We start from the raw sequence: 13,442 nt of genomic DNA on the forward strand, positions 1-13,442 counted from the left end.
GCCAGTGGTGGAGGGAGTGGGCTTGGTCTGTTCAGATAAACATTCTGACGTCGTCTCCTCTACTCTCACAATGAGGCCACTCTCAGGTTGGAGGAGCAAAACCTCATATTGCTTATGGGTAGCCTCCAACCAGACAGCATGAACATCAATTTCTAACAAGATAATTTCTCCCCTCCCCTTTTATTTCATTCCCCATTCTGGTTCACTTCTCACCCTTTCTCTTCCCCTCACCTGCCCATCACTTCCCTCTGGTTCCCCTCCTCTTTCCCTTGCTCCCATGGTCTTAACCCTCTCCTATCAGATTCCTTCTTCTTCAGCCCTTCACCTTTTCCACCTATCACCTCCCAGCTTCTTTCTTCATTCCCCTCCTCCACCCACCCACCTTCCCCCTCACCTGGTTTCACCTATCATCTGCCAGCTTGAACTTCATCCTCTCCCCTCAGCTCTTTATCCTGGTATCATCCCTCATTTCTCCCCAGTTCTGATGAAGGCTCTCGGCCCAAAATGTTGGTTGTTTATTCCTCCCCATAGAAACTGCCTGACCTGCCGTGATCCTCCAGCAACTGGTGAGTGGATTTCCAGCATCTGCAGAATCTCCTGTGTTAATGGTTAGATCTTTGCCAATTTAGAACCCGAGTAATTAATATTAAGAGCAATTTGTCACTCTCTTTATTTGCACTTTGTAGAGGGTGGAGAGACTTTAGGGTGTCAGCAGGTGCAGAATACCCAGCTGTTGGTATGGTATTTATGTTTTCCAGTCTGTGGTCACTCCTGTGTCCGGGGGGGTGGCTCTGTCACTGAAGTGATTAAAGGCCTGGTCAATGAAGTTAGAATAGCTTTGTGAGTCAGACAGGTTTAAAATCAGCTTTATTTATTACCTAAATTATCACATTTGGAGCACTACATTTGTGTAGTGGACAGGGCGGCGTTGTTACCGTTTGGGGCAGCTGAGTTTGGAGTTCAATTCCAACGCCTTCTGTTAAGAGTTTGTGAGTTCTCCCCATGAGCCATGTGGGTTTCTCCCACCATCCAAGGACGTTCCAGTTAGTGGGTTATTGGTCATTGTAAATTGTCCCGTGAGTAAGCTGGTGTTAACTGGGTGGGCTGCTGGGTGGTAGTGTAATTTGTTGATCCAGAAAGACCTGTTCCACATTGTATTGGGGGGTTATATGGGAGGCAGGGTTAAAGGGTCGGCACAACATTGTGGGCCGAAGGGCCTGTACTGTGCTGTACTATTCTATGTTCTATAAATAACACTGAACCATACAGTGAAACGGTTGCTTTGCATCAATGACCAGCACGGCCTGAGGATTGTGCTGGTGGCAGCCCACAAGCCTTGCCATGCTCCCGGCGCCGACAAACTATTTGACCCTAACTCATACGTCTCCGGCCTGTGGGAGGAATTCCGCGGCCCTGGTGGAAACCCGCGTGGTCATGGGGAGAAGGTACAAGCACCCTACAGTTATCAGCTGGAGTCAAACCCTGATCGGTGATTGCTGCCACTATAAAGTGATTGCACAAACTGCTACACTACCACTCAGCTGCTGTTTGGTTCATCCATCAGTTTGAGCTCTTAAACCTCAGGCCTTTGAGTTCCTAATGTGTGGAATTGCACCAGGGGCTCTTAATTCCTAAAATCTCTTGGCATATCTGAGTGGACTGTGCATGGGGACTTAAGTCAAGTGAGAGAATTAGTTTGATGACTGCTTTCAGAATTAACGTGAGCACATATCGAAAATGATGTGGATATGTAGATAGAACCAGCAAATTTCCAGGATCATAGCAGTTGTAAACTCAGCCAGCTCCGTCACAGACACCGGCCTCCCGAGCATTGAGGACATCTTCAAATGACCATGCCTCAAAAAGCTGGCATCCATCATTCGGGACCCCCATCACCCAGGACGTGCCCTCTTCTCATTGCTACCATCAGGGAGGAGGTACAGGAGCCTGAAGACACACACTCAATGTTTCAGGAACAGCTTCTTCCCCTCCACCATCCGATCTCTGAAAGAACAATGAGCCCATGAACACTGCCTCACTATTCTTTCCTGTAATAAAAGTTTATTAGAATTTACAGGTTTTTATTATTATGCATTGCAATGTACTGCAGATGCAAAACAACAAACTTCACGACACATGCTGGTGATATTAAACCTGATTCTAATTCTGGAAATTAAATCCTGAATTAAGCAAACATAGAAAAAATATATGACATAAAATTTATAAATTTCCTTCTCCTCGTACCCAAGGGATGAGGAGTCATTCTAAAGAGGAGTCCCATTTGACTAGTCTTGGCGTTATATTGAAATTACCTGTGGCTAAGTTTCACACATGAAGTCGTGCATCAGGGATTGGTCTGTCACTTACTGGCAGTGAATTGCGTGATTATATTTCCAGGGGCTGCTGGCTTAATACTGATAAAGTAATGAACTCCTGACAGTTTGCTGGCTACGGCAGCGACATCGATTGCTGAGTGTTTTCGTATAAACCCGCTTTCTGGACAGAATGGTGAAGACAGATTTGTGACGATGGTTTATACTCCTGCCTCATTAGGTTGCAGTGGTGATGAGAGACAATCCTTCAGTTTATTTTACATGCTGAGCTGTGGTCAGATATCGCCAACTAGTGGCCCACACAACAAATGAAGTGGGCATATATGAGAGGCTGGTACCGTCCTCGCTGACTTTTCGGCTGATGTCCACCGTTCTTCGGCTGATCGTCGAAGCCTGCACTCATCCGTCAATGGGCATCCCTCTTGCAGACTGCACCAGTGCTCTCTGAAGCTGCTTCTACCGGCTAACTCCCGCACTGAGTAACCCTTTGCCAGCCCAAGGCAAGACTCCCCAAGCGATCTGCGCTGTTCGAGGTCTCTTCTTCCACAGTCCTCCACAGCCACTCAACATGCCATGTTCTCCCTTCAGGATTGGGAAGCCCAAAAAATTCTGGTAAGTTATCTTTGAATCTTTGAATCAGTGACTGTCAGAAACCCTTTTCTACTTTCTGCAAGGTAATATTAAACCAGTATTATCAAGATGATTTTATTAAACATTGGCTTTTCCCAGCCCAGTATTTATTTCTTTGCTATTTGCATTACATACCTCTGATTGCTTAAGTACGCTAGAGATTTTCCCTGCAACAGCATTTGCTTCGGAGATTATTACTCTGTGAAACGCACTCTCCCAACACTGCATAGCAGAATCCTAGCATCAGGTTGAATACTCATTTGCCAGAATAAGTCAAATTAGCACTCCCCAATTAATCTTACTGTTTATCCAAGTGCAGCGCTTTGGGCAAAGGCTGCCGCTGTGGGCAATAAATAAGCACGTAGCTTTTCACACTGCCCTTGGAATGCAAAGCAGCTGGCCAGCTGTTCTGAACCGCAGTGAGCAGGACTGACACACGCAAGCTGGCTGAGTGTGGCTTTATTCAGGACAGAAACGAAGAACTTGTGAGGTGATCGGTCACCAGAGCTGAGGACCTGAGGGAGAAATTCCTTTGGCCTTTAATCTTAAATGTCTGAAGAGCTTTCAGGGTTTTTAATGAGATTATCAAGAGGGAAACATTGACTTTCCCCATCTTTATGTAACAGTCATTTAAATTTATAGACTGTTTTGTGTCAGACTAGTGAAATTTAGCAAGAATCTGCCTGTTTGTACAGAGATTCATACCAATAGCAGCGATATTACCTTTTGTCATAAACTTCATCCATATTCCATGAGCATTCAGCTAATGGCATGAAATACTCAATGTGGTTTTGTTCAGAGAAGGCTCTGAGATTGATAGAATCACCACAGCAAATCTGATGCTAATTCTATCACTGTCGCACCTCACACCTTGTATTGAATTACAGAATAAAGTTGTACCCCCTGTTCTGGACATTTTGAGGTGCTACAGTAGGGTAATGCTTAGTGCAATGCTATTACAGCTCAGAGCGTTGGAGGTCAGAGTTCAATTCTGATGCTGTCTGTAAGGAGTTTGTACGTTCTCCCCGTGACCACACGGGTTTCCTCTGGGTGCTCCGGTTTCCACCCACATTCCAAAGACGTACTGGTTGATTGGTCATTGTAAATTGTCCTTTGATTAGGCTAGTGTTAAATAGATGGGTTGCTGGGCAGTGGGGCTCGTGGGGCCAGAAGGGCCTACTCCGTGCTGTATCTCTAAATAAAATATAATTAAAAATTCCCATAAGCAACGTACAGAGCCAAGGTCTGGAGACCTTTTGTTATCATTAACAACAGAAAACCTACAGGTGCTGGAAATGCCAAAAGGTTTCAGCCCAAAACCTCGACTGTACTTTTTTCCACAGATGCTGCCTGGCCTGCTGAGTTCCTCAGGCATTTTCGTTGTTGCTTTTGTAATCATTACCTGGGGCGTGTAATGGTTATACTTTTGTAATCATTACTAGGGATGTGTAACGGTTATGGTTATAATTTTGTAATCATTACCTGGGAAGTGTAATGGTTATTCTTTTGTAATCATTAGACAGGTAGATACTTTATTGATCCCAAATACAATGTCACAGTGGCATTACAAGTGCAGAGATATACAAAATATTAGAAGAGAAGTAAGAAAGAATGAAAATAAGTTATCTTGAAAATGAGATTTACAAGTCAAAGATTACAAGATCAGTTCCCTAGCTACAGGTTGACTCATTATAGAGCCTAAACCAAGGGTAAGAATGACCTCATATAGCGCTCTTTGGAGCAGTGCGGTTGTCTTAGTCTATTACTGAAAGTGCTCCTCTGTTCAGCCAAGGTGGCATGAGGTGTTGAGAAACATTGTCCAGAATTGCCAGGATTTTCCGGAGGGTCCTTTGTTCTACCACAGCCTCCAGTGAGTCCAGTTTGATTCCTATAACAGAGCCAGCCTTTCTAATCAGTGTATTGAGCCTGTTGGCATCACCCATGTTGGTACCCTTGCCCCAGCACACCACTGCATAGAAGATTGTACTGGTGACAACAGACAGGTAGAACATGTGAAGGGGAGGCCTGCAAACTCCAAAGGACCTCAGTCTCCTCAGGAAGTAGAGGCAACTCTGACCCTTCTCGTACACAACCTCTGTGTTGGTGCTGCACTCAACTCTGTCACCCAGGTGCATCCCCGGGTACTTGTAAGTCCTCACCACATCTACGTCCTCACCATCAATAATAACAGGGAGCAATGCAGGCTTGACCTTCCTTAAGTACATCACCATCTCCTTTGTCTTACTGATGTTGAGCTGCAGATGATTCAGCTTGCACCATCTGACAAAATCCTCCACCAGGGCCCTGTACTCATCCTCCTGTCTTTCCTTTATACACCCAACTATTGCTGATTCATCAATACATTTCTGCAGATTACATGACTCAGTGTTGTATCTAAAGTCTGACGTATACAGGGTAAACAGGAAGGGAGCCAATACAGTCCCCTGTGGGGGCCTCAGTGCTGCTTATAGCCATGTCTGACACACAGTCTGAATTCGCACAAACTGGTCTGCCAGTCAGGTAGTCCATTATCCAGGATACAATGGAAGTACCAATCTGCGTTGAACAGAGCTTTGCCCCCAGCAGTGAGGGCTGTATGGCATTGAAGGCTCTTGAGAAATCAAAAACATGATCCTCACAGTGCTGTCCTGTTCATCCCAATGGGAGAAGGCTCTGTTCAGAGGTAGATGACAATGTGCTCCTGGTAAAAAAACTGCAGGGGGTCAAAAGCTGATCTGACCAGGGTGGGAAGTGAGCCAGGATCAGTCTCTCTAGGGTTTTCATGATGTCTGAGGTCAGGGCCACTGGACGATAGTCGTTACCTGGGATGTGTAATGGTTACTCTTTTGTAATCATTACCTAGGATATGTAACGGTTATTCTTTTGTAATCATTACCGGGATGTGTAATGGTTATTCTAGATGACTGAGTTTGGGGTTTAGTGCACAGGATATCTGTGTTTAAGCAACATTTCATGGGGATAAATAAAATAAATGTTAGCTTAAAATTAACTGTGATCTGTGATTTGCCAAAACCAATAACAAATTAAATTCTGTGATGCTTTTTAATAAAGGAGAACATCTAAATCAGATTTAGTAAAGTTCAAAGTAAATTGATTATCAAAGTGCATACATGTCACCATATACAATCCTGAGATTCATTTTCTTGTGGGCTTACTCAATAAATCCATAGAATAATAACCATTACAGGATCAATGAAAGACCTTGGCTGTTCAACCAGTGTGCAATAGATAACAAACTGTGCAAATACAAATGTTTATTCATTTCTATAGATGCTGGTTGGCTTGCTGAATTCCTCCAGCATTTTGCGTGTGTCGCAGAATCTCTTGTGTTCATCTTATGAAATCTGTGGCTGCGCTACAGTGCAAGACATAAAAACAATTACTATGTTAACAAAATAAATAAATAGTGCAAAAGGGAAATAGCAAGGTAGTGTTCACGGACTATTTCAAAGTCTAATGGTGGAGGTGAAGAGGCTGTTTCTGAACGGTTGGGTCTGGGTCATCAAGTGGCTGTACCCTGTCCTGATGGTGAATGGCGAGGTAGTGATCATGGGAGAAAAAGGTGTTCCTGAATTATTGAATCTGGATCTTCAGGCTCCTGTACTCTGCCCCCCCCCCCACCCCATGGTATTAATGAGAAGGAGGCATGGCCCAGTTGGTGAGGTGGATCCTGCCTTCTGGAGACAGCCCCTTTAGCAGATGTCCCCGATGGAGGGGAGGGTGGTGCCCGTGATACAGCTGGGTGAATTTTCAACCCTCTGCATCCTCTTTGCATCCTGCGCATTGGCATCTGCAGACCAGTCAGTGATGCAACCGGTCCGAATGCACCTCTGCAGGTGCGGAGTCTGCAGACCAGTCAGTAATGCAACCAGTCAGAATGCACCTCACCGTGCTAGTCTTTGCTGACCGACTGAATCTCCTCAAACTCCTCATGAAGTTGAGTACCTGGTGTGTCGTCTTCGTGATTCGCCAGGCACGTTATCAATCAAAACTTCATGTAGACACAAAGGTGAGAGAGCAGGCGGTCTAACACTTGGCCAACGTACCAGATCTTCAAGTTGTGTTTGAAAGGTGAAGAGATGTTTACGGAGGGAATTCTTGGATTGTTTATTTGGAGCATAAGAGGCTGAAGGGGTGGCCTGACAGTGTATAAAATTATCAGACTCCGAGAAACAGAAATACCGAAGTCTTTTTACCATAGGTGAAATTATGAAATACTAGAGAACAGAGCCCTGTCTGGAGATCAAGGCCCTACGTGTGTGAGTCCAGACTTGGGTTTGGAGATTGGACACCCAATGTCTAGGAGTCTGAGATTCTGGGCCAAGGACAAGAGGCCCGGAGGTGGCCTGTCCTGGGGCTGGAAGCCTGTCCGGGCATGTAAGTGGGTGAGTGAGTGGGTGAGTGGGTGAGTGGGTGGGTGGGTGAGTGAGTGAGTGGGTGAGTGGGTGGGTGGGTGAGTGAGTGAGTGGGTGAGTGATTGGGTGAGTGGGTGAGTGGGTGGGTGAGTGGGTGAGTGGGTGAGTGAGTGGGTGGGTGAGTGAGTGAGTGGGTGGGTGAGTGGGTGGGTGAGTGGGTGGGTGAGTGAGTGGGTGGGTGAGTGAGTGGGTAGTGAGTGAGTGGGTGGGTGGGTGAGTGGGTGGGTGAGTGGGTGAGTGAGTGGGTGGGTGAGTGAGTGGGTGAGTGAGTGGGTGGGTGAGTGAGTGGGTGGGTGAGTGGGTGAGTGAGTGGGTGAGTGGGTGGGTGAGTGAGTGGGTGGGTGAGTGAGTGGGTGGGTGAGTGGGTGAGTGGGTGGGTGGGTGAGTGAGTGGGTGGGTAGGAAAGGGGATTATTTTGCTGTTGTTCTGTTGTTGTTAATGCTGGCTGTGCTGTTCTGCTGAACATTGTGGGCATAAAACGTTGGCGCTGGGAGGTGTGGTAACACATCCTTGCATGTGCTTAGGTTGGGTTGGTCGTTAGTGCAAATGGCACATTTCACTGTGTGTTTTGATGTACACTTGACGAATGAATCTGAATCTATGAATTTGACGTTGATGGTGACAGGAGGGAAATTTAAAGATTTATGAGGCAGTTTTATTTAGACAAAGAGTGGCAGATGCCAGGAACACATCACCAGGGGAGGTGGTGGCAGTAGATATGATAGCAATGTTTCTGAGGAATTTAGACAAACATGTGAACAGGCAGGGAATGAAGAGGGGTAGACTATATGCAGTCGTCATGGTCAGCACAGGCATTGTGGGCCGAATGGTCTTTTTCACTGTGATAGTCTATGTTCTAATTTCCGAGCATAAACTGCTGAAAGGCAGGGCCCCTCCAAACATCGATAAATTAAACTTGCCTGTGAACGAGGGAGCAACACTCACAAAATGCTGCAGAACTCAGTAGGTCACAGGCGGCATCTACGGAGGGGAATAAACAGTCAGCGTTTCGGGCAGAGGTGACTGATCTGAAGTGGATAGTTGGATTAATAAATCTGAAGCTGTCAAAGAACGAAGGGTAGATTTTCACCAACAGACTGCTGGAGGAGCGCAGCAGGTCAGGCAGCATCTATGGAAATGAACAACATTTAAAGTTAAGTTGGATAGCTATATGGACAGGAAAGGAATGGAGGGTTATGGGCTGAGTGCAGGTCGGTGGGACTAGGTGAGAGTAAGAGTTCAGCATGGACTAGAAGGGCTGAGATGGCCTGTTTCCGTGCTGTAATTGTTATATGGTTATATAACATTCCAGGCCGAGACCCTTCGTCAGGACTGGAAAGGAAGGAGGAAGAAGCCAGAACAAGGAGATGGGGAGAGAGGAAAGGAGGACAAGCTGCAGGGTGATAGGTGAGACCAGGTGAGGGGGAGGGTGGGCGGACGGAGGAGGGGAGATGAAATAAAAAGCTACGAAGTGACAGGTGGAAAAGGCGAGGGGCTGAAGGGCTGGTAGGAGAGGAGAGTGGACCATGGCAGAGAGGTAAGGAGGAAGGGAACCAGAGGCAGGTGGTAGGCAGATGAACAGAAGAGAAGGGGTGAGAGGGGAGCCAGGATAGGGACCATGAGAGAAGGGGAAGCATTTTGTGTGTGTTACTCTGGGCTTCCGGCATCCGCACAATCTTTTGTACTTAGAGTAAATGTTTCAGAAGATGAGCAGAAATGGGACAGATTCAGGTAATGTTACCAAGGTGAATGTAATCCATGCTGATGAAGATGTAGAGATGACATTAGCAGTACAAAACTCGTCTCTCCGTTACATGTCACCACAAGGTTAAGAACAAATTGGTTCAGCTTCAGTTGTTTGTCAGGAAGAGGGATGGAGTTGCTTGTGAGGATAAAGAGATTGTAAGAAGAATAGGTTTACTAACGCTGACATATGGTATCAGATTTGTTGTTTTGTGGCAGCAGTACAGTGCAATACATTAAAAATTTACTGTAAGTTGTAAGAAGAAATATATAAAAAACAGGAAGCGAAAAAAGTGAGCAATTAGTGGACAGAAAAGGGGAAATCTGCAGATGCTGGAAATCCAAACAACACACACACAATGCTGGAGGAACTCAGCAGGCCAGGAAAAAAGTACAGTCGATGTTTCAGGCCGAGACCCTTCAGCAGGACTGGAGAAAATAAGATGAGGAGTAAAGTTAAATGGTGGCGGGAGGGAATTGAGAAGCACCAGGTGATAGGTGAAACTGGGAGGAGGAGTGGTGAAGTAAAGAGCTGGGAAGTTGATTGGTGAAAGAGATACAGGGCTGGAGAAGGGGGAGTCTGATGGGAGAGGATGGAAGGCCATGGAAGAAAGGGAAGGGGAGGAGCACCAGAGGGAGGCGATGAGCAGGCAAGGAGATGAGGTGAGAGAGAGGAAAGGGGGAGGTGGGGCATTACCGGAAGTTCCATCAGGTTGGAGGCTACCCAGATGGAATATAAAGTGTTGCTCCTCCAACCTGATTGTGACCTCATCACAACAGTGGAGGAGGCCATAGATAGACATATCAGGATGGGAGTGGGAAATGGAATTAAAATGGGTGGCCACTGGGAGATCCTGCTTCTTCAGGCTCAGCGAAGTGGTTTCCAATCAACGTTGGGTCTCACCAATATACAGGAGGCCACACCGGGAGCATCGGATACAGTATATAACCCCAACAGACTCGCAAGAGATGTGTCACCTCACCTAGAAGGACTGTTTTGGGCCGCTTGATGGTAATGAGGGAGGAGGTGTAGGGGCAGATGTAGCACTTGTTCTGCTTGCCAGGAGGGAGATCAGTGGGGAGCGACAAATGGACAAGGGAGTCGCATAGGGAGCGATCCTTGCAAAAAGCAGAAAGAGGTGGGGAGGGAAAGATGTGCTCGGTGGTGGGATCCTGTTGGAGATGGCAGAAGTTACAGAAAATTATGTGCTGAATGCGGAGGCTGGTGGGGTGGTAGGTGAGGACAAGAGGAACCCTTTCCCTGGTAGGGTGGCGGGAGGCTGGGGTGAGGGCAGCCGTGTGTGAAATGGAAGAGATGCAGCCTTCTGTCTTCTCCTGTCAGACTCCCTCTTCTCCAGCCCTGTATCTCTTTCACCAATCAGCTTCCCAGCTCTTTATTTCACCCTTATCTCGTGTTCCTCCCTCCCTTCCCCTCCCCTCACCTTTTAAATCTACTCCCAGTCATTTTTTTCTCCAGTCCTGTTGAAGGGTCTCGGCTCGAAATGTCGACTGTACTCTTTGCCATAGATGCTGCCTGGCCTGCTGAGTTCCTCCAGCATTGTGTGTGTGAAGTAGTGTTAATGGGTTCATTGTCCAGTCAGAAATCTGATGGTAGTGGGGAAGAAGCTGTTCCTGAAAAGCTCCTGAACCTCCTCCCCAACAGTAGAAATGAGAAGAGATCAGGTCCTGGGTAACGGGGGTCCTTAATGATGGATACTGCCTTCTTGAGACTCTACCTTCTGAAGTTCTCCTCAGTAAGGGGAGGCTAGTGCCTGTGATGGAGCTGGCTGAGTTTACAATCCTTTTCTGATCCTGTACCATTTCTGAAGACAAATTTTGTCTTCCCTCTATATAAACTGGATGCATCACTTATGTTAAAATGATGCAAATCCTCGGTGATGTTTCTCGGCTCAGCCTCCTGTCTGTTTATCACTAAGTGTTAATGGATTCATTTGCTGCTTGTGTTAGTAAATATTTGTGGAAAGAGCATTTAGACAGACACAACTGTTGTTGTCAGAATGGCAGATGGTGACGAGGAGGCGTACAGGAGTGGGATGAGTCAGCTGATTGAGTGATGTCATAACAACAGCCTTACACTCAATGCCAGTAGGGCCAAGGAGATGACTGAGGACTTCTGGAAGGAGTAGGTCGAGGGAACGCACATCAGTCTTCTTTGAGGGATCATCAGTGGAAACGCTGAGCAGATTTAAGCTCCTGGGCGGCATCGTCACAGAAGATTTATCCTGGGCCCAACGTATTGGTGCAATTACAAAGAAGATATACCAGTGGCTATATTTTGAAGCATAGGAAACCTACAGCACAATACAGGCCCTTCGGCCCACAAAGCTGTGCTGAACATGTGCTTACCTTAGAAATTACCTAGGGTTACCCATAGTCCTCTATTTTTCTGAGCTCCATGTTCCTGTCCAGGAGTCTCTTAAAAGACCCTATCGTATCTGCCACCACCACTGTCGCCGGCAGCCCATTCCACACACTCACCACCCTCTGAGTAAAGGAACTTACCCCTGACATCTCCTCTGTACTTACTTCCAAGCACCTTAAAACTGTGCCCTCTCATGTTAGCCATTTCAGCCCTGAGGAAAAGCCTCTGACTATCCACACGATCAATGCCTCTCATCATCTTATACACTTCTATCAGGTCACCTCTCATCCTCGTCGCTTCAAGGAGAAAAGGTCAAGTTCACTCAACCTATTCTCATAAGGCATGCTCCCCAATCCAGGCAACATCCTTGTAAGTCTCCTCTGCACCCTTTCTATGGTTTCCACATCCTTCCTGTAGTGAGGCGAGTTATTCTAATAGGAGCTTGAGCAGATTTAGTATATTATGACTTTAACAAATTTCTACAGATCCAAGGAGACACAACAGAACAACAGAATTAATGAAAAACTATTCACCCACTAAGACTGATAAACAACCAATGTGCAAAGGTAACAAATCATGCAAATACAAAAAGAGAAACAAAATAATAATATTTGATAAATAAGTAATAAATAATATTGAGAACCAGAGCTGTGAAGTGCTTAACGGTGAGTCCATAAGTTGTGGAATCATTTGGGACTTCAGTGTTAGGGTGAGTGCAGCTATCCCCTCTGGTTCAGGAACCTGATGGCAGAGGGGTGATAACCGTTCTTTAACCTGGAGTTGTGGGACCTGAGGCTCCTGTACCTCCTTCCTGATGGCAGCAGAGAGAAGAGAGCATGGCCTGGATGGGGGCTGGGGGTTCTTGATGATGGATGCTGCTTTCCTGTGACAGTGCTCCATATATATATCTGCTCAATGGTAGGAAGAGCTTTACCAGTTTCTGGTAAGATGGTGGTGCACTCAAATGCAGTAGCCACTCTGGGTACAATTAAAGGTGCATTTGTTTGCCTTGTAAGTCTTCACAATTGCAAATCACTGCTGAATACTAAGAATATCAGGTACTGCAGGACTATCCCATCAGCGAGTTGCTTGATAGCGATGAAGCTGGACTTATCGCCCAGAATGTTGTGTCGTCACCCGGACTTGCCATGTACCGTTGACAATACACAGTGCGTGTGATTGTCTTGGACATTTTTGTGATTGCAAGGCTCTGTCAGGCATTGGTAATGTAGAATACTTGTTCATTGGTGAGACTGAAGGTGGGGGAGCTACGTTACCTTGGTTATGGCGAGGGCTAGGCTGAGGCGGCAGGGTCACCTGTCAGAGCCAACTAGGAGAGAGGACACCGAAGCAGTATTGGAAAGCCCCTGAGGGTGCACTGGAATCCGTGCTTGGCTTGGAGGCTGGCCCCTCCATCAATGTTCCTCTCTGGTGTTCTCTTAGTGCTGCCCTCTTGTGTTTGCTCAGTGGAAGAACAACCTGGATCAGGACAACTTTCCATCAATTCTAGTCATGCCACGTAGAGACTGGGCTATATTATTATATTCTCTTTGTGACTATGTTTTTCTGAAATTGAAACTGTATGTACTATTTGTGCTGTTGGTAATGTGTTTTGCAACTTGGCCCTGGAGGAACGCTGTTTTGTTTGACTACATTCATGCATGGTTGAGTGATAATTAAATTTAAACTTGACTTGATGGGCTGGGCTGTGTCCATTGCCTTTTGTAGGCTTTTTCGTTCAAGGGCATTAAAGTTTCCATACCAGGCCGTGATGCAACAAGACAGAATGTCCTCAATCATGCATCTAGAGAAGCTTGTCAAAGTTTTAGATGACATGCCAAATCTTTGTAAACTTCTAAGGAAGTAGAAAAACTACTGTGCCTTCTAGTCCTGATGAAGGGTCTCGGCCTGAAATGT

At 46.3% G+C, this 13,442-nt stretch overlaps 1 protein-coding gene across 4 annotated transcripts in view; it reads left to right on the plus strand.

Annotated features, from left to right (window-relative positions):
- Positions 1-13,442, plus strand: part of rap1gapa (RAP1 GTPase activating protein a) — a 459,159-nt gene that overhangs the window by 186,142 nt on the left and 259,575 nt on the right. Inside the window, exon 1 of one of the 4 annotated variants that reach the window (XM_072244704.1) lies at positions 2,737-2,945. The exons of the other annotated variants lie outside the window; for them this stretch is intronic. Coding sequence (XP_072100805.1) covers positions 2,902-2,945 — 44 coding nt within the window. The 5' untranslated portion in view covers positions 2,737-2,901. Of the gene's footprint in view, positions 1-2,736; positions 2,946-13,442 lie in introns of those variants that run through there. 4 annotated transcript variants of the gene reach the window in all.

Source organism: Mobula birostris, chromosome 27 (assembly GCF_030028105.1).
Source record: "Mobula birostris isolate sMobBir1 chromosome 27, sMobBir1.hap1, whole genome shotgun sequence".
In the NCBI taxonomy this organism is placed as follows: domain Eukaryota; kingdom Metazoa; phylum Chordata; class Chondrichthyes; order Myliobatiformes; family Myliobatidae; genus Mobula; species Mobula birostris.